The 20,932-nt window shown below is 41.9% G+C and overlaps 2 protein-coding genes across 4 annotated transcripts in view; one reads left to right on the top strand and one right to left on the bottom strand.

Moving 5' to 3' along the window:
- The first annotated feature begins 5,604 nt into the window (after window positions 1–5,604).
- Window positions 5,605–18,777, top strand: CCNE2 (cyclin E2). Of its 3 annotated transcripts, none has more exons than XM_060195977.1 (12): window positions 5,605–5,700; window positions 6,876–6,917; window positions 7,017–7,113; window positions 7,200–7,253; window positions 7,965–8,116; window positions 9,295–9,430; window positions 12,201–12,347; window positions 13,270–13,365; window positions 14,548–14,682; window positions 16,092–16,203; window positions 17,838–17,995; window positions 18,469–18,777. In XM_060195977.1, the coding sequence occupies exons 2-12, from the start codon at window positions 6,904–6,906 to the stop codon at window positions 18,580–18,582; spliced, it is 1,215 nt and encodes a 404-aa protein (XP_060051960.1). In that variant the 5' UTR covers window positions 5,605–5,700; window positions 6,876–6,903; the 3' UTR covers window positions 18,583–18,777. The 3 variants fall into 3 exon arrangements, with proteins under 3 accessions (XP_060051960.1, XP_007532222.1, XP_007532216.1); XM_007532160.3 differs by lacking the exon at window positions 5,605–5,700 and adding an exon at window positions 5,921–5,957; XM_007532154.3 differs by lacking the exons at window positions 5,605–5,700; window positions 6,876–6,917 and having other exon boundaries at window positions 7,003–7,113.
- Window positions 18,728–20,932, bottom strand: part of INTS8 (integrator complex subunit 8) — a 74,390-nt gene continuing 72,185 nt past the window's right edge. Inside the window, exon 27 of the mRNA XM_060195973.1 lies at window positions 18,728–20,109. Within this exon, the coding sequence (XP_060051956.1) occupies window positions 19,993–20,109 (117 nt within the window). The 3' untranslated portion in view covers window positions 18,728–19,992. The remainder of the gene's footprint in view (window positions 20,110–20,932) is intronic.

Below are 20,932 nucleotides of genomic sequence, written 5' to 3'. Positions count from 1 at the left end.
GGACAATAAAAAGAGAATAAATAAATAAAATATTTTTTAAAAAAAGAACTGTTGGAAGTATGGATGAAAGTAACACAAAGTAACACATTTACCAACTATACTGGTAAATGTGTACCACTACCCACCATGTAAATAAAAGTACCAGTTTAACAAGTGCTGGTGAGGAGATGGAGAGAAAAAACAAAACAAGCAAACAAAGCAGGTCTGCAGGTGTCTTTCTCTCTCCCTCTCTGTCTTCCCTTCCGCTCTCCATTTCTCTCTGTCCTATCCAACAACGACGACATCAATAACAACAACAATAAGAACTACAACAATAAAACAAGGGCAACAAATGGGAATAAATAAATTTGAAAAAAAAGAAATATAAAAACAAGTCAACAAAGAAGAAGAACAACAACAACAAAACAAACTTCTACACTGTGAGTGAGAATGTAAATTGATTCAGCCTCTCTGGAAAACAGTCTAAATTATTTAAAATGGACATAGCAAATGATCCCATAATCCCTCTTCTATGTACCTACCCAAAGATTCCTACTAAACAAAAACACATATCAGAAAAGACCAGTGCATGCTAATAGTCAACACAGTGCTATTTTTAATAGCTAAAATAGGGATACGACCAAAATGTCCAACGAGAGAGGAGTGGGTAAGGAAGTGGTGGCATGTATACAAATGGAATACTACTCAGCTGTAAGAAATAATGAATCCTCTTTTTTTCTACAAATTGGATGAAACTGGAAGGAATCATGTTAATAAGTAGAAGGAGGACAATTACTGGATGATCTCACTCATACACAGAACTTAAAAGCAAAAGAAGAGAAAACGACGGGTGAGACTTTAACCCACTACGGACTATTGCAACTGATTCAAGGACTTTAAAGAGAAGAGATGCGCAGGAGTGAAAGGCGGGTGGAGGACACAGTGTCCTATGATGACAAATTGGTGGAGGGTATGATGGCCATAAGACATTGTACACATGTAGACAACAGTCTTGTAAATCATCACTTTTCCCAAGAGTTATTTAATTAATAAAGAAAAGCCTCACTGGGGGTAGCTTTATAGTAAATTACAAGAGTTGCAATACGTCACAATAACAATTCTTACAGGTTATATTAAATATATTTAAATTGTATATTAAGTAACAGCGATAGTTACAGTAGAAAAACATGACAAATATTAGCTTAGCCACATAACCAAGGTCAACACCAACCTCATTAACCACAACAGCTGCCTGCACCCTTGATATGATGTGATAAAAATGGCACCTTCCCCTATGGTCTTCTTACCCCAAATCCAGAACCCCAGTCCAACTTCATAAAAACAGCCTACAAATACTTGACCAGCACTCCTCAAAATGGTAAGGATAGCTGGAACTAGAAAATCTGAGAAATTGTCACAGCCAAGAGAAATAATTTAAGGAGATGTGCCTTGTGAATGTGTTGAGTCCTGGATTAGATTCTGCTGCAATAAACAGTGGGATAATATGAAGAAAATCTGAAAAAAGGGTAGAGTTTATGGGACCAGGCTGTGGTGTACCAGCTTAAGTGCAAAGGTTACCATGCACAAGGACCCGGGTTCAAGCCCTCAGCCCCTACCTGCAGGGGAAAGCTTCATAAGCGGTGAGGCAGTGTTTCAGCTCTCTCTTTCTTCCTCTCTAGCCCACCCCCTCAAATTTCTTTCTGTCCTATCAAATTAAATAAACAGAGTTTAGTTAGCAATGATGCAAGGATGTTGGTTCTTTCTTTAAATTTTTTAACTATTATCTTTATCTATTGCATAGAGGCAGCCAGAAATAGGAGGGGGGAGACAGAGAGAGAGAGAGAGAGGGAGAGAAGGAGACCTGCAACACTGCTTCACCACCTGTGAAGCTTTCCCCGGGTAGGTGGGGACTGGGCACTTGAACCCTGGTCCTTGCACACTGCAACATGTGTGCTTAACTAGGTGCACCGCCACCCAGCCCCAGTGTTGGCTCTTACGCTCTTACAGTAACAAATGTACCACTCTAGTGAAAGATGTCAATTATAGGGGAAACTGTGAGCGGTAGGGAAGCCAGGAGAGAGGAGTATATGGCAAATCTAAATCCTTTCAAAGAAAGAGTTCATTAAGGGAGCCAACTGGTGCTGTACCTTGTTAAATGCACATAGAACTAAGTGGTCTGAGTTCAAGCCCTCGGCTCCCCATCTGTAAGGGAGGATGCTTCACTGGTGGAAAAGCAGGCCTGCAGGTGTCTCTCTTTCTCACCCCCTCTATATCTCCCACTCCTCTCTCAATTTCTCTCTGTCCTATCCCATAAAATGGAAAAAACAGCTGCCAGGAGCAGTGGGTTCATAGCACAGACACCGAGCCCCAGTGATAACCCTGGAGGCAAAAAAGGAAAAAAAAAAAAAAAAAAGGTCAGTTATATGTAATAATAAATTAAAATAATCCTACTATCTATCTAGTATCCATCATTCTAACTCTAAATTAAGGTTCTATAACAAAATGTAATATGGATAACTTAACTCCTACTATGCATGCCTCTAAAATGTTGGGTTATGACTATAAAAAGCTGAGCAAAACAAAATGAGGTCCAAGGTCTGGTTAGAGATTAAAAAAATAATTTTTTATTTACTTATTTTCCCTTTTGTTGCTCTTGTTTAGAGATAAAATTTCATCCTTCAAATACTTGACAAGCAAGTCAAAAAATTTCAAAGCAATTTTTTTTTTTTTTGCCTCCAGGTTATGGCTGGGGCGGGTGCCTGCACTACGAATTCACTGCTCTCAGCCGCCATCTTTTTTTTCCATTGTTGTTGCCGCTGTTGTTGGATAGGACTGAGAGAAATCAGGAGAGGAGGGGAAGACAGAGAGGGGCAGAAAAAGACAGACACCTGCAGATCTGCTTCACCACTTGTGAAGCGAACCCCCCCTGCAGGTGGGGAGTTGGGAGACTCGAACCAGGATTCTTGGGCAGATCTTTGTGCTTTGCACTATGGGCACTTGACTCGCTGTGCAACTGCCGGCCCCCTAAAGTACATTTTTGTCACCAGAGCTTCTCTGCTCTGGTGGCACAACAGATAAAGCATGAGACTATCAAACAAGAGGTCCTGAGTTCAATCTCTGACAATATACCTGCCAAAAGCAGTACTCTGACTCTTTCCTTCTCTCCCTGTCATTAATGAGTAAATTTTTTTTAAAAAAAATGGGGGCCAGGTGATGGAGCACTTGGCTGAGCACACATGTCTCTCTCACTCTCAATCTCCCCGTTCTCTCTCAATTTCTGGCTGTCTCTATGCAATCAATAAAAAAAGATAATAAAAACACTTAAAAAAAGAAATGGGTTCATTTAAAAATATATATTTTTAAAAAGAAGAAGAGACATGAAGAGACACCACAGCACCAAAACTTCCCCCAGTGGAGCACTACTTTCTTGTAGTATACAGAGGCTTGGATCTGGGTAGCAGGCATGACAGAGCAAGTTTCCTCTTTGGTGAGCTATCTCATCAGGCTATTTCAAAGTAATTTCACAACGGGATCAGTAGAGAGAGAAAGAATTCAAATAAACATAAAAACACAAAACAGAGGTAGCAATGAAACATGTGGCATAAAGCAAGTACTGTAAAGGGTGACTAAACACAGCCCTCTGTTTTACTCAGGAGCCTTAAACTTATTAATTTCTAGATTATAAACTAGTAAAAGGGATAGGCAGGGGAGATAAGGGCACTGAGAACCTGTTCTGACAGGTATAAATATACAAGCTTAACTTCATTTTTAAAATACCCCTTGAAAGGAGTTTCTTGTTATAGCTTTTCGAAAGGAAACCCATGCTCGGAGAGATTCATAACTGCAGAAGAGCAGAACTGGAAGCCCAGTCCATGTAAGAGGTCAGCCCAAGTACCTTTGACAGTGTCACTTGGCCCATGACCAGGTATTAGAAAACCTCTCAATAATATATCCTCGTGTGTAAATTTGGGAGAAAAATAATGACTGTGCCAAGCTACTTCGAGTTCCCACACTAGAGCACTGATTAACTCCAGCTTCTGGTGCTGAGGACTGAACCTAGGACCACCGGTGCCTCAGGCATGAAAGTCTTTCTGCATAACCACTATACTATCTCAGAATTGTTTCTAATTTCACCTATACTATGACTGCACTCTGTTCATCTGATGATCGAGAACATGCCCAAAGTATATTTCTAATTGTAATGTCAAATTGACAAGTAATTTATTAGCCCAGTCCTGGACATACAATATTCCACGATTAACCCTACAATCACATCTTTTTGTGTGTGTGTGTGTGTATTTCGACAATCCAATTCACTTTTTAAAAAATATATATTTATTTATTCCCCTTTGTTGCCCTTGTTGCCAATTCAGTCCATGGAGAGTGAAAATAGGCCTGTCCTGGCCCGAAAGCCCCTCAGGGGCAGAGCACTTGTTATTTCTAGGCTCCCAGAAGGCTAGGGCGGCTCGGAGCAGCACAGCACCCGGAGGCGCACGGGCGGGGACCCGAGTATCCAGGCCGCCGCCTCCCGGTTTATCTTAGGAAGGGCTCCCGCCAAGGCTGGATCCTACCAGCGCAGCGTCTCCAGACGCCGCGCTCTTCCCAGAAGCTCATTAGGGGGTGGGCACAGGGACCAGCCCCGTGGGCCCCAGACCACTGGGGGGAGCCGCTTCTGAATCTAGAAAGGCTCCTGCGCGCCAGGGGTCTTTGTTCCTGCAGGCTGTCCCCGCCCCCCCTCCCCCAATTGACACGTCCTACTAGGAGACCTCCAGTTCTGGGGCGCACCAAAGGAGGGGGCCAAGGAGAGGCAGAGAGGGGACTCCATAGGTTTAGATTGGGGTGCGGAGGAGAGAAGGAAATGCCTCGGAGCTGCAGGCAGCAGTCCAAGCTCGTAGGCGGGCAGTCCCTCCCGCGCACAGCTAGCGCGGGCTCCGGAGGGCGCGCTGGCGGCTGGGTGGGGCGGGGCGCCCGGCGGGCCTGGGGCCTGCACGTGGTGGTGCCGATCTCCGGACCGCTTGGCCCCGAGTTTATGTGACGGGGCAAGTCCACCAGTGTCCCGCTCTAGAGAGGTGTCTCGCCTTTGTGGGGCCCGGCCTGGAAGGTGGACAGGCACGGCAGGGCGCAGTGTTTCGCGCCTAGGGAACAGAATGTAAAGCCAGCCGCCGGGAGGGGCTAGGACTGGGGCGGTGTTGCGATGACCCTTCCTCCGGGAGCCCGGAGCGGGGGATTGGGGTGGACACTTACCTCGATCGGCGAGCCGAAGCAAGGCGCAGGACGAGTTCCCCAGTGCCCGGGGGTGCCCAAGCTGGCCCCCGCGGTTCGCCCCGGGGTCCCGGCAGCAGAGAAGGCAGCACACGTGGCCGGCGCCCGCAATGTTTACATTCTGCAGCGCCGCACGTGGTGCCGCCGTCCGCGCTTCCTATTGGCTGGCTCGCTGCTCGGAGGGGCGGGGCTTCCCGGCTAGCGCGGCTCCTCTCAGACACCGGCTCCCTCAGGCCTTGGCGGGCCCGGCGTGGGGCGTGCGACATGGGGGACCGATGACTGTTCGGACACGGTGCGCGGCGCAGTGTCCCGGCCTGGCCCTCATTCGGCTGGATCGCGCCCTTTTAGCCCAAGACCCTGAGTTAAAGGCGGGAGGGTGCAGGGCGAAGTGGCGGGAGAAGCGACCTGCGCGGAGAGGTGGCCCAAAGGGTCCCCTCCCGTCACGGGGTGCACGGGCAGGTGGGCACCGGGCACAGGTGGATGAAGACCGAAGACCGAAGGCCGGAGCGAGCTGGCGGCCGGCCGGGGTGCGGGTGGCGCGGAGACCAGAGGCCCAGCCTGCGGGGCGGTGCTCTGGGGGCCGCGCGCGCGCGGGAGGGGAGCGCGCGGGCCGGAGGTGTCAGTCTCCGGCGCATGCGTGCGGGGCGGGCCCGGCCCGGCCTATATATTGGGTTGGCGCCGGCGCCAGCTGAGAGCCGAGCTGTGGCGGGTCAGCGGTGAGGAGCGGCCGGGCGGCGGGCCCGCTGCGGGAGGCACCGAGTCCCCGGCTGGATCGGTTCCGCGGGCGGGAGCCGAGGGCAGAAGAGACTCGGGAGGGCTGAGAAGCAGGAGGATGGAGGGGGGGCGGGCATGGGACCCCGCGTCGCGCCCCTGTCAGGACACCGGGGAGGTGGCGGGGAGGAAGGGTCGCGCCGAAATGGGAGGCTACGGCCGGGCCCCGTCTCCTCCTCAATTCTAGGGGCTTCTTTACCTCAGGCTTTTTATTTTTGGGGGGTGGTGTGTATTGCTGAGGAGACTGGGGTCGGGGTCCCCTTCACGGGGAGCAAAGGTGCCCACCCACCACAGCCTCGCTTCCTCTCCATTTTTAAGCCCCCCCCAGCCCTCTCCCACACCCCCCCACTCCCCCATGTGGACTCGGGGTCCCGGAGCCCCTCCGAGCGACCCCAGGGCACCGGGCGGCCGGGAAGGAGGGAAGGAGACGCGGGGACGTGACAGTCTCGGTTCCCTCCGCCCCGGGCCCGTCCGACACCCGCTCTGCAAATTGGCGCGGAATCGGCCGCTCCCCGGGGCGCGCCCGCGAACCCCTCACCGCGCCGCCGCCGGGGTGCGAGAGCGGGTCCCCCCGCCCCCACTCGGACCGGGGCTGCAGGAAGCGGCCAAGGACCCCCCCGGGGGAGCTGCGGGGGGTGGCGGGGCGGGTATCTGAAGCCACGGACGAGCTGGCCGCGCAAACACGGAGGAAATGCGGGCTGGCGCCTCGAGTGGACGCTGAGGCGGCGGGACGTGTCCTCGCTCAGCCCTGGCTTGGCAGCACAGTCACATCGGCGTTTTCCGGGGAGGACTCGGATGACAAAAAGTACTTGACTGGCTTTTCCTCTCTCACTCGCTCTTGTCTGTCTCTCTTGCCCCTACAGAGGTCTTTATACACCTGGAAGGAGAGAAATGTCCAGACGCAGGTAACAAACATTATTTGTCTTGGAAAAGCTGCTTCAGAGTTGGCAGCTCCTTTGGCAACGCCCGACTGACTAAACATGTCTTCTAATGTGTCACCACAGTAGCCGGTTGCAAGCTAAGCAGCACCTCCAGCCCAGTCAGCCAGACTCCCCTCAAGAAGCCCAGGTAGTGCCGGGCAAGAAGAGGAAAGCAGCCCAGGTGAGTGAAGGGGAGAGAGGAGGGGGGGGAAGAGATTCCTTGGAGTGACCTTCTTTTAACAGTTGGCTTCTCTCTCTCTCTCTCAGGATGCCAAAAAAAAGAACGAAGAGGTCGCCAAGAAACAACAGTATGAGATTAGGGTAATGCAGAACTAATCTGCGGGTTTTTTGGTCTTTTTTTTTTTTTTTTTTTTGGTGGGGGTGGGGTGGGGTGGGAAACCGTTGCGGGATGAGTCTGTGCCTTACTGCTTGGCCATAGAAAGTTTCCTCGGACATTTTACTTCACGCGGCCCGAGAGAGGTCAGGTCAGGAGGAATGCCTTATCTCTGGGAGGTTTGTATGAGCCCGAGTCCTACAGCTGCAAGTTTGCCTAGAAGCAGCTGGTTCCTCTTTGTAAGTCCCTCCCTCTTGGAGCTGCCTGGTGCACCAGGGCCCGCCTAATTTGCCCAATGCACTGCTCTTTGTTCCCTCTCTGGGTCTATGGTGTGGGGTTTAAAATAGTTGCTCCTTGAGCATAACTGGGATGGATGTGAGGTCATTGACAGCCTTGGGCCCTGCCTTTGATACCTGTTCTTACGCAGTGTACAGAAAACGCTTTGGGATGATGGTTCTTTGAAACCAGTATTGATTCAGGGAAATAATGGTCATTTGGTTCCATTTTGAAGATTTGTCTTCCAAAGTATAGGGGCCTGCGGGGTGGGATTCTATCAGAGTGCCCCAACTAGGATTGCTGAACACCTAGGGAGAACTTCAGTTTTGTGATTTTTGTAAGTGCTTATTCATTTATGAAAGAACCAGGACAAAAGGTGGCTTCCTGTTGCACTGATATTGTTTGCTTTGTTTTAATGACAGAATTGTTGGCCACCTGTGTTATCTGGAGGGATAAGCCCTTGCATTATCATTGAAACGCCACACAAAGAGATAGAGACAAGGGATTTGTCCAGATTTACAAATTACAGATTTAAAAACTTTTTCATTAATCCTTCACCTTTACCCGAATTAAGGTAAGAAAAAGTTTAGTGGTTGTATAACAAAGATTGAAATTGCGCTAAATTGATAATGGCATTGTTTTGGTTTATTATTTGCTCTCATTGTGAGATAGAACACTTGTAAAAAAATTGCTTTATTTTATCTGAGTGTGCAGCTGTTAAGTATTTAAAACATTGATTCTGGAGGCCAAGAGAATTTACTTGCTAGAGCACATACTTTAATTTACCATACATAAAGACCCATGTTTGAGCTCCCAGCTACTACATGGAATTATCAGGCAGAAGAGAAGCTTTGTGAGTGGCAAAATAATAGTTATATCTATTTTCTGCCTCTATTTTAAAAAAATTACAGCTAAATATAATTGAAATAAAATTTTAAGAATTATTTTTAAAAATTGAGAGTGTCAGGAATGGTCAAGTCATGTAGGCACAAAGCCCCCAGCAAAAAAGAACTCTGGTGCATAAAAAAAAGAAACATACATACACACACACATTGGTTCTATGATTTTTATTGCTAAATGCTATATAACTTAACAGAACTGAATCATCTTTTTCAAATATCTAGATTGTTTAAAAGCATTTTAATATGTACGGCACTTTAATTTGCTATATCGGTTCTATTTGTTCATAATCAAGGCTAGTGTGTCTAAACTTAGCCCTTTTTTGTAGTGAATGAATATGACTGAGAGGCACCGTTTACACTATGTATATTCACAAACTAGTGGAGCCAAACATTGAAACTCCTCAACATTCACCTTCCCTGAATTGCCTCACCTTACACTTACTGCAATTGACTACTGATGTTCTACTTGCAGATAATCAAGATTTGTCTGTACAATAATCATATATTTTAACTTTTTAGTACTGCTCTAGAGAAAACATGGTTATCTTAGTAAAAGAGAGTGAAAATGTTCTTTCCTGAATAAAAGTGAAGACAGAGACTCTAATAAACTAAAGAAATGAGGGCCAGAATAAACTTTTGAATTGTCAGTTTAAATGGTGATAGTCTGAATTCCTACACAATTCCAGGCTTCTAATTTTGCATTCTAAACAAACTGATTCTGAAAAATTACGGTAGCATTTTTTTTCCTACTTCAAAGGGCATTTTCTTCCATGTTCTAACCGAAAGTTATTCAGTGTCTAAAGTTGAGTTGCATATTGTGTAGGTCACACTATTTTCTCCTTTTCTGTAGCTGGGGATGTTCAAATGATGTTTGGCTAAACATGTTAAAGAAAGAGACCAGATACATTCATGACAAACATTTTGAAGTTCTTCATTCTGACTTGGAACCACAAATGAGGTCAATACTTCTAGACTGGCTCTTAGAGGTATGTTTGAGCAATATAAATTAAACCCCTCCCCTTTTCTATTATACTTGATAGACTAGATAAAGTGAGAGGGATAGGGAGATAAACAGGAAGAAAGACTTGCAGACCTGTTTCATCATTTATGAAGCTTTACCCCTACAGGTGGGGAGTGAGGTTTTGAACCCGGGTCCTTGCACATTATGTGTACCAAGGCCTGGCCCCCCAATTTACTTTCAAGAATTTATTTATTCATGAGAAAGATAGGAAGAGAGAATCAGACATCACTCTGGTGCATGTGCTGCCAGGGACTAAACTCGGGACCTCATGGTTGATGATCCAATACTCTTACTATACCACCTCCTGGACCACCCCACTTTTTTTTTTTTAATACCAGAGCACTGATCACCTCTGGCTTATAGTGGTACGGGGAACTGACCCAGGACTTCAGAGCCTCAGGCATGAGAGTCTCTTTGCATAAACATTATGTTATCTACTCCCTGCCCCCAATTTACTTTCTATCATGGAAAAATATGTAAATGTCCTTTTTATGTGCCTTCATATTTATTATGATACACTAATCTGTTACCAGCAGACATCTTTTGGAGGTGTGGCACCAAAGAAGAAAATGCCTACAAGAATAAAACTGGGGGTGTGGGCAGGTGGTGGTGTACCTGGTTAATCACACACACTACAGTGTGCAAGGAGCTGGGTTCAAGCCCCTGGTCCCCACCTGTAAGGGAAATGCTTCACAAGTGGTGAAGCAGAGCTGCAGGTGCCTCCCTCCCCCCCCCCCTCTCTCCCCCTGTCCCCCTTTCCCCTCTCAAATTCTGTCTCTACCCAGTAATAAAAATAAATTTAAGGGTGGGGGTAGATAGCATAATGGTTATACAAAGAGATGTTACTGCCCGAGGCTCCAAAATCTCAGGTTCAATCCCCCATACCACCATAAACCAGAGCTTAGCAGTGCTCCGGTAAAAAAATAAATAAATAAAAATAAATTTAAAAAGAGTAAAATTGGATTGGGGAGCTAGTATAGTGTTTATGCAATAGACTTGAATGCCTTGGAGCTCTGAGCCCACAGGTTCAATCCTGGCACCACTATAAAAACTGAACAGTGCTCTGGTTGAGAAGAAAAGAAGGATGGGGGGGGGGAGAAGAAGAAGGAGAGAGGGAAAAAAAAATAGAGGGCATACTTGCCATGCACAAGGATCTAGGTCCAACCCCTGGCCACCATGTAAGAGCACCATGCAAAGGAGAGGAGCTCTGCAGCAGTTTCTGTCCTTCTGTTTCTTTCTCTCTCTCTCCCTCCCTCTCTCTCTCTCTCTTTCACTCTCTACCTGGAAAAAAAGGAAAAGAATGAAATTATGAAGACATAGTTATGCCATATAACCCAAACCCAATTCAAAATTTCTGGTAATAATGGTTATCTAGAAAATGGCACTATGTTGATGACAGATTGATGTTCCTCTAGTCCTTGGATACCTGCTTTACAGTGTCCCTGTATTTCCAGAGATGTGATATATTATAATAGAAAATCTAAATTATATCAGCTTTTTGGTGGAGCAACGTGTGACAGAGTAGATCTCACAAGCTATGAGAAAAAAATTTTACTACTACAAAATGTTCTTTTGAGGGAGTTGGGCGGTAGCCCAGCAGGTTAAGCGCAGGTGGCACAGAGCGCAGGGACCAGCCTAGAGATCCTGGTTCGAGCCCCGGCTCCCCATCTGCAGAGGAGTTGTTTCACAAGCAGTGTCTTACTCTCCCTGTCTTCCCCTCCTCTATCCACTTCTCTCTGTCCTATATAGCAATGACGACATCAATAACTACAACAATTAAAAAAAAAATGTTCTTTTGAGTCAAGTTATCTTACTCTTCATACAAACTAGAAGGGAAAATTCTACTTCAATCATGGGTTTAAGATTAAAGTTCTTGACTTTTGAATATCATGGGGGAAATTAAACAATTTTAATTTATTACATTAATTGTTTAAAGGAGAAAAATCACAGGATTTCAATAAGTATGAAATGCAGTAAATTGGGAATAGATTTAAAGATTATCACCAGTGTTACTCATTTTTCTCGAATACATAGCCAATGCAATAAAACATGGAAAACAAATTAGGTAAAAGCACTCAAAGAATGACAGTTGTTACTTTTTAGTGGAATGTCTTACCTAAAATGAGTTAGTGGAACTATTAGAGTAAGAAAACGTTGAGGGAGCCCTGGTGGTTGTGCACCTGGTAGAGTGCACACATTACCATGCACAAGGACCCAAGTTCAAGCTTCTAGTCCCCATCTAAAGGGGGTTGCTTCAAAAGCAATAAGTGCTCCTCTTTGTTTCTCTATATCAGAAAATAAATGGGTGCTGGGAACAGTGGAGTTGTGTAAGTGCTCAGCCACAGCAATTATCCTGGTGGCAAAAAAAAAAAAAAAACAGAAGAAGAAGCAACTTAGTTGGCCAGGGATATAGCTGTGGTAGAATGCTACATGTATGAGGCCTTGGGTTCACTCCCTAGCTTCCCCATTACCAAAAAGAAAAACTTTGAGATCAAGTGGTGGCACACCTGGTTGAACATACAGTACAATGCATGAGAAAATGGTTTCAAGCCCCTGGTCCCCTACTATAGGGGGAAATTTTTTTTAAGGTTAAAACTAGTAAAATTTAATTACTTGAATTAAAATTTAATCACTTGGATATTTAGGATACCAAATATAAGGCTTAAATGTATTCTAAAGTCAATGTAAGTTTGAAGAAATTCAAAAGATAATTTTTAAATGTTTGGATTCTTTAGGTTTGTGAAGTATACACACTTCATAGGGAAACATTTTATCTTGCACAAGATTTTTTTGATAGATTTATGTTGACACAGAAGGATATAAATAAAAATATGCTTCAACTCATTGGAATTACCTCATTATTCATTGCTTCCAAACTTGAGGTAAGTGTTCAAGTTTATATATAGATATCATTTACCATAATTTGGGAGGATTTTGTAAATTAACTCAGTGATGGAAATGTTTCTGTTTTCTCTATTAACCCTTTTAAGAATTTTTTAGACATATCTTATGAACGTTGTGGTTTAGATGGAAGGAATCCATAATTTCCTTCAGATCTTGAGTCTACTCTGTCTGGTTTAGATCCCAGAATTAGTATTAAGGTGAAATGCTTATTTCTTGATTCATACTGCCAAACAGTATACAGATGTCTTTCTCTAGATAAATTTATGGAATCACAGGATTCAACTGAATGTTCTCTGAAAACCAGTCAGCCAGTGAGATGAAATAAGTGCAATGTTGAATTAGAATGAACTATTACTTCTGTAGCTGTTAGTGGTACCAGATTAAAAGGCAACGAACTTCTCTCCTGGTAGTTATGATCTCTTCTTAAACAATATATTCAAGATCAATCCTTAAGGGGAAAAAAATCATTTATTTACTGAGAGAGGGAGAGAAAAAAACCTATCATTCTGGCACATGCAATGCCAGAGATCATGTGCAATTCTTTTATTCACTGCACCATCTCCTAGACTTAAAATTCTGATTGATTATATATATATATATATGTATATATATATATGAAAATAAGTATAGGGCCAGTAATCTATTGATAACTTATCTGAGTGGTGTACCTGCTTTACCATCTGCCTGATCTATAGATTTGAGCCCGACCTCCTTGTCTGAAAAAGCCTGGAGCAGTGAAGCTCAGCAACAGCAAGAAAAGAACTAAGTATAATTCAGCTATCATAGAATGATTTTACTAAGATGCCCAACCACTTCATAAGGTGTCCTTAAGTAAACACGCCTTAAGTATGTTTTTTTTTCAACTGTGCTTAATATTAATTCAAATTCCCATTTTTAAAGGAAATCTATGCTCCTAAACTCCAAGAGTTTGCTTATGTTACTGATGGTGCTTGTAGTGAAGATGATATCTTGAGGATGGAACTCATGATATTGAAGGTAATAATACTGATGCCTTTACTTTTTGAGTTTCTTATATTGTAGATGTATTCTTTTGAATTTAAAAGTAACTTAAGGATAAGATTTTGAAAATACATGTAGCAACCACCACATGTATATAAGTGAATTATAGTAATAATTCTCAAATCTTAGTTCCGAATTTCTCCTTTGAACAGATAAAGAATTAAGGGGAGTCGGGCTGTAGTGCAGCGGGTTAAGCGCAGGCGGCGCAAAGCACAAGAACCGACATAAGGATCCCGGTTCGAACCCCGGCTCCCCACCTGCAGGGGAGTCCCTTCACAGGCGGTGAAGCAGGTCTGCAGGTGTCTATCTTTCTCTCCTCCTCTCTATCTTCCCCTCCTCTCTCCATTTCTCTCTGTCCTATCCAACAATGACAACAACAATAATAACTACAACAATAAAACAACAAGGGCAGCAGAAAGGAATAAATAAATAAAATAAATATTAAAAAAAAAAGAATTAAGAATTATTTCAGTGCCTTTTACTTTCTATATGTAGATAAAGGGCTAATACTAGGAAGAAGCTGGAGAGGAAAACATTATCTACAACTATTGATAGTTCTGTTAGAATGGGGTCTTACTGGCATGTTGATCTTGTTCTAAAAACAAAGCTATCCAGATTCAGACTTGATGCATCCCTGAATAAGAGAACAGAAAGAAGAGAGAATTTCCAAGTTTTCTGTTCTCCTGATTATTTTAAACTTTATACAAATAGTAAAGTCCCAGGGGTTCATGGAGAGAAATATATTAATAAATTGGTATTTCTCTTCCCTTATTTAAATTTACCTTTTGACCAGAAAACAGTAGAGACCACATAAACAAAGAAAATGTCTATTGTCAGTTCTTGGAAGAGCTGGATGGAATTAGCTATGAATCACTGAACACAATAAAAAGGGACAATTTAATAGTAACATACTCTGGAGAAGAGGAGATGCAAGACATTACATAAGGAGGAATGAATAATAGGCCTAAGGGGCTTTATCAGTAAAGATTAGAGAAAAAAATTGATTCTATCGAAAAAACTGTAACACAAGCAGTTCTTTAGATGGTAAGGTAACTGGATGAAGAAGTTAAGCAGAAACTTCTTAACTGATTTAAGAAAGTAGCTATGTAATGTGTATATACCTACATGTATTAACAGATATTTGAATTTCATTAACAGGCTTTAAACTGGGAACTTTGTCCTGTAACAGCCATCTCCTGGCTGAATCTCTTCCTTCAAGTTGATGCTCTTAAAGATGCTCCTAAAGTTCTTCTACCTCAGTATTCTCAGGAAAAGTTCATTCAGATAGCTCAGGTACTGACTGTATGCTACTGTTAGAACTCTAGCTAATGTCTGTAGTCTTAAATAACATCAAGTTAAATTTACTCTGTGACTAGAACAAAATTTCAGTACATAAGATTTTTTTGTTGTTATTTGGACAGAGAAATTGAGAGGGGAAGGGAAAAGAAACACTTGGAAACACTGCTTCACCACTTGTGAAGTTTACCCCTTGCAGGAGGGAAGCAGGGGCTTGAACCTGGGTCCTTGCAAATTTTACCATGTGCTTTACCAACTACACCACCAACCAGCCCTGATACATAACATTTTTGACCCCATATATATTGCATCGTAGTTTTTAATCTTTCTAGTGAAGGTTCTTTTTCCCATCAGAATTTTTAGCATCCTACATTATCATAGATAGCTATACCCCTTTGATAGTGTGAAAACAGTCTAGAGATATGTAATAGTTAACAGTAGCTTATTTTCAACTCTTCTATTTTTTTTTTCCCCAATCCTACTTCTACTTCCTGGGCCCAACTATCTTAATTAGACTCGTTACCACAGGTCTCTGAACCTAGTCGTTTTACACCATTCCACTATATCAAAGTGCTTTTGTTGTTGGGATTGTACCACCTCAACGTAAGCCCTAATGGGTGAGCTATCTTCTAGTTCTCCAGCTTCAGGCTTTTAAAAATAAGGAATGAAAGAAATCTATAGCTGTGGATATAGCTGAAATGCTTTGCATTTATTAGATCCAAGGTTTGATTCCCAGTACCAAATTTTTAAAAATTAAGTTTGTGCCCAGGAGGTGCACAAAAAATAAATAAATAAAGCATTGTATTCACAGGCATGATCTCAGCATTACATGTGCCAGAGTGAAGTTTTGGTTTTCAAATGACTTTTTTTCCTAAGAAACGAAAGCTGTTCCTTGCCGGTTTTCTACTTTTCTAAACTTTATTGAATAAAGACAGAGACTGAGATGGAAGGGGGAGGAGAGACATCTGGAACACCCTACACTGATGGTCAAGCTTCTCCCCCCCCACCACCTTACAGGAGGGGACTGGAGGCTTGAACCCTAGTCCTTACACATGGTAATGTGTGCATGCAGTCCTCAATGTATCCTCCCTTTTTCTTTTTTTTTCATTTAATTCTACAAAACTGGGTGCCAACCCAACCTGAGTCCACCATGCTGCCATGCCTAGGTACCCTTTAATGCATTACACTGCATCCCAGCACAACTTTACTCCCTACTTGTATGATTGTGTCCTATCTATAACCCCAAAACAATTTCCTTCCAAGTGGTGGCTTATTTATCTTTGGAACCTAGTAGTTTTAGTAATTCTGGACATATACTCTAGATCATAACCACTTTATAAATTATTAACTGGCTGGTATTTAGTAGGAACTAAGAATTCTCATCCTTCTTTTATCTTCCTTTTCAGCTTGTAGATCTCTGTATTCTATCCATTGATTCCTTAGAGTTCCAGTACAGAATACTGGCTGCTGCTGCCTTATGTCATTTTACCTCAATAGAAGTGGTTAAGAAAGCCTCTGGTAAGACGTCTTTTTTGGTTATCTTCTTTCTTACCTATTCACAGCTTTTTTAAAAAAATTTTATCTTGGACAGGGGTAGATAGCATAGTGGTTATGCAAAGAGACTCATGCTTGAGGCTCCAAAGTTCCAGGTTCAATCCCCTGTACCACCAGAAGCCAGAGCTGATCAGTGCTCTGGTAAAAAAAACTTTTAAAAAATTATTTAATAGAGACAACCAGAAATCAAGATGGGGGAGGAGACAGAGAGACCTGCAACAGCACTGCTGAACCACTTGCACAGCTTTCCCCCTGCAGGTGGGGACTGGGGGCTTGAACCTCGAGTCCTTGCACATTGTAACATGTGCACTCAACCTGGCCCCCCATTCACAATTTTTAAAGGTACTAAGTCTGTATCACTCTAAGTTCCAGCTAAAGAGGAATTTAAAACCAAGGAAAAAAAATTTTTTTGTAGTTATTTTTCCCCCTTTTAACCTGAGCACTGCTTAGCTCTCACCCATGGTGGTGCTGGGAGGAATGAACCTGGGGCCTTAGAGCCTTGGGAACGAAAGTCTTTTGTATAACCACTATACTGTCTCCCTGCCCAGCTACCTTCAATTGTTAGAACTATATCCAAAAAAAAATTTTTAAATGTCAAATGGAATGGAAATACATGTGTCAATATGATTATAAGCTCTGCTTTAAGAGTTCTTTTGATTTTGATGATTTCATCTCATTAAGAAGGTACTGGCTAAAAAGCTGAGTCCAAGGTCATTACCAAAAGGACTGGGTGATGGGAAACAAGGTTCTAACTGGTGTGATGACATAAGAACTTTGGTGTGGATATATAGCTACAGGCATGAAACTATTCTTTAATAAAGGCAGGGCAATGGAGCCTTATTGTTTCCTTTCAAAAAATCTTATTATAGAGTTAAGAGAATGATATGTTTCAATTTGGAAAACATGTTGATTTAAAAAAAAAAAAAAACAGGGAGTCGGGCGGTAGCGAAGCACAAGGACTGGTGTGTAATGATCCTGGTTCGAGCCCCCGGCTCCTCAGCTGCATGAGAGTCACTTCACAGGCGGTGAAGCAGGTCTGCAGGTGTCTATCTTTCTCTCCCCCTCTGTCTTCCCCTCCTCTCTCCATTTCTCTCTGTCCTAATAATGACATCAATAACAACAATAACTACAACAACAATAAAAAAACAAGGGCAACAAAAGGGAAAATAAATAAATAAATAAATAATAAGTGTAGGCAAGGCCAGGGAGATGACTCAGCCTGTTAAGGTATCAACTGGAATACCTGGGGCCCCAGAGGCCACAGGTTGAAGCCCTGACACCATCTTAAGCCAGAGCTAAGTAGTGCTCTGTTCTTCCTCTAATAATAAATTAATCCCTTTTAAGGAATGGAAACAGAGGGCTGGGCAGTGGCCTCACCTGGTTGAGCACACATTACCATATGCAAGGGCCTGGGTTCAAATCCGCAGTCCCCATCTGCAGGAGGGAAGGTTCACAAGCAGTGAAACAGTGCTACAGGTGTTCTATGTCCCCCTTCCCTCTCAATGTCTGTTTCTATCCAAAATAAAAGAAATGGAAGCAGAAACAAGTTAGCTAGCCATCTTATAACTTTCACATTTTTCTAACTTTTCTCTACCTAGGTTTGGAATGGGACAACATTTCAGAATGTGTGGGCTGGATGGTGCCTTTTGCCAATGTTGTAAAAAATGCCAGTCCAGCAAAGCTCAAAATTTTCAAGAAAGTTCCCATGGAAGATAGACACAATATCCAGACACATACAAATTATCTGGTTATGCTGGTATGTATTTTTGGTCTTACTACTTAGTAAATGTACTGTGGGATAATACTTTGGGTAGTTGTGTAAGATGATAAAGAGATAGTTATAATGAGCATGTGATTTCAGACTGAAGAAAAGTTATGAAGTGAAAGCAAGCTTTAAAGTCTTAAGATTAATGTCAATGTAGTCCAAATAAAAGCTTCAAAAAAAAAAAAAAAAAAAAACACTTAGAAGGCACCAGAAAGTATGCTAACCTGGTAAGGTGTACATGCTACCATGCATTAGACCCCGGGCTTAACTCCCAGCACTGCATAAGAGCAATATGTTTATATATACACACACAAAACTACAGCAACTCACACTGACCCTCTAGAATGTGACTAGTCAGTTATTAAATATACACTATTATTGACTACCCCGAACTCTGGTTTGACTGTTTAACTGGATCATTGCTTTATCTTAGCTTTTAATCTCTGATTTCTCCACATGTATAGGATGAAGTAAATTATACAAATACCTTCATAAAGAGGGGACAGTTGTCACCGGTATGCAGTGGAGGGATTATGACACCACCTAAAAGCACTGAAAAGCCTCCAGGAAAACACTAAAGAACTGGGGGAGGGGGAACCTGGAACTATGTATCGGGTAAAATTTCATAGAACTGAACTCAAGTATTTCCATGGTAATAGTGCTATGACCATCCTAATCAATTCAGAAGTTTCACTGCCATTCTACAATGTTTTTTTTTTAAAAAAAAAAATGGCACTGAGGAAAAAATGAAATTTAGGTTTATTCTTGCTAGCTATTCAGAGAAAACGGATTGTCTACAAATGTGACTTCAGTTCCCAAGGTGACTGTGACTAGATAAATGTCAGTCACAACTTATGCCACAGAAAATTTTTTAAGGTTCAGTGTTATTGGATAAACTTGGTATTTTGATAATAATCTTGGTAAACTATTTTGTCATTGGAGTTTTGGACTACTTAAGTGCTACCTTAAAGGATACACTAAGTGAAACCATACTTTCAATCTAGTTTTTTATATTCTGAAAATGCACTCATGACTTGTGCAATTTGGTTCTTGAAATAAAATTTAAACTTGTTTACAAAGGTTTAGTTTTATAATAAGGTGACTAATTTACAGCTGCTGCAGCAAGCTGTTATAAAACTTGAACTTTTACAAATGGTGAACTTTAATCTGTTTTCTAACTAGCTTATTTGCCTTCTTGTCATAACATTTTTTTAAACCAGCAAGGTTTAGATGAGCATGGTGTTTGAACTGCTCTAAGCTGTGGGACTACCAAAGAAATTTATAAACAAGATAAATGCTTTGACTCCTATTAGAGGCTTTGTTTGTAAAGTAAACGTCTTATATATCAAACTTGGGTGAAAAAAAATAAGTATCCTTTCAAACTATTTATATGAGAAAGTCACTTCTTTATTACTCTAAGGTATCCCTAATGTCTTTTTTTTTTTTTTTTTTAAGTTTAATGTCATTAAGGCCTTATTTATGTTTTGTAAATCTTTTGGTCCTTTTTAAACTCCTACATTATTAAAGGACAGTGTCAAAGTGATAAAATTCAACACTTGACCTAAACTTCTATTTTCTTAAGGAAAAAGTATTAAATATATACTGCTCTTACAAATTTATTTATTAAAACAGAACAAAAACTTGACATAAGAACTTACTGTACATAGACTAACTACACATAAGTATTTTAAATGAGTTTTTATAATGAATTCCAGTCTCCAGTGAATTTAACCAGAAAACAAACTAGTAGATGCCTAGTTAATTCTGTTAGCACACATGTGAATCTCTTTGAAGAAATTATAAACTTAAGCTATTGTTATTAAGTTTCTGTTTAGTTTGTTTTTTTAAGTAATGTTTTTAGTATTTTGTCTGGGGGGGAAAAAGCCACCACTAAATGTACATATGTATCATATAAACTTAATCTTTTAATATTTACTTTTAGCCCATTGTTAAAAATAAAAATAAAAGTTAAAAAGTTCACTAATTGCTTAAAAGTAAAGTTTTGCCATTGCTTGGAGAAACTTTTTTTTCCTTCTCTGCGCTGCCAGCTGTAACACTTCTTCTGGGTTGCTCGCATTCAATTCTGTCTGGCCGATGGCTTTGATCTTCCAAAACAAACAAAAAATGTTATTATTAGATACTTGATAGAATAATGCTTGCATGTATTATAAATCCACCTACACGCTAAGGGTTGTGGGGAAAAATCAAGATTAACTTGAACAAAAAGAGAATATGGTCAGCAAGACAGCACGCTTAGTGACCTTTGTCATGTGCACAATCTAGGTTGGGCCTAGTCCCCACTGAATTAAAGGCAGCTTTGTTGCTTGCTGAGGCTTCTTTCCCTCTTTATCTATCTGAAAACGTTAGCCTTGAGTGGTGAAAATCCAGAAACAATAAAATATTAATAGAATTAGACCAAAATTCACAGTTTTCTGCAGTAATTTAAGTTTCCTAAAAACATAACTTGAATTTGTCTATAAATATTTTGGGCTAGGGAAGATAGCATGAATGGATATGCATAAAGACTTTTATGCCTGAGGCTCCAAGACCCAGGTCTACTTTCCTGAATTATAAGCTAGAGTTGAGCAGTGCTCTGGTAAAAACATACATTTGAAAGATCACAATTCATGTTCGAAGCTTCTGGTTTTTAATGTGAGAATAACTTCCAGTACTCTAAAATTGAGACACAACTCAGTGATTACAAAATATACCATAGCAGCACTTTGCCATGAAGTGTTTAGTTAAGAACATATTTTAAAACCTTGAGTTATCTTTAGATTGAAAAAACAATTAGTCCTTTAAACAAAAACTTCTGATATGTAGCTTGAAGGGAAACTTCAAAACAATTACAAGTTATACATTTTAAAGAGTAGTGATGGGGTTGGGGGTTGGAGGGGTGGTACAGTGCACTGGACCTTGAAGCATAAA

Source organism: Erinaceus europaeus, chromosome 8 (assembly GCF_950295315.1).
Source record: "Erinaceus europaeus chromosome 8, mEriEur2.1, whole genome shotgun sequence".
NCBI classification, from domain to species: Eukaryota; Metazoa; Chordata; class Mammalia; order Eulipotyphla; family Erinaceidae; genus Erinaceus; species Erinaceus europaeus.
Note: the sequence above shows the minus strand (reverse complement) of the source record. Positions and strands in the feature narration are given on the sequence as shown.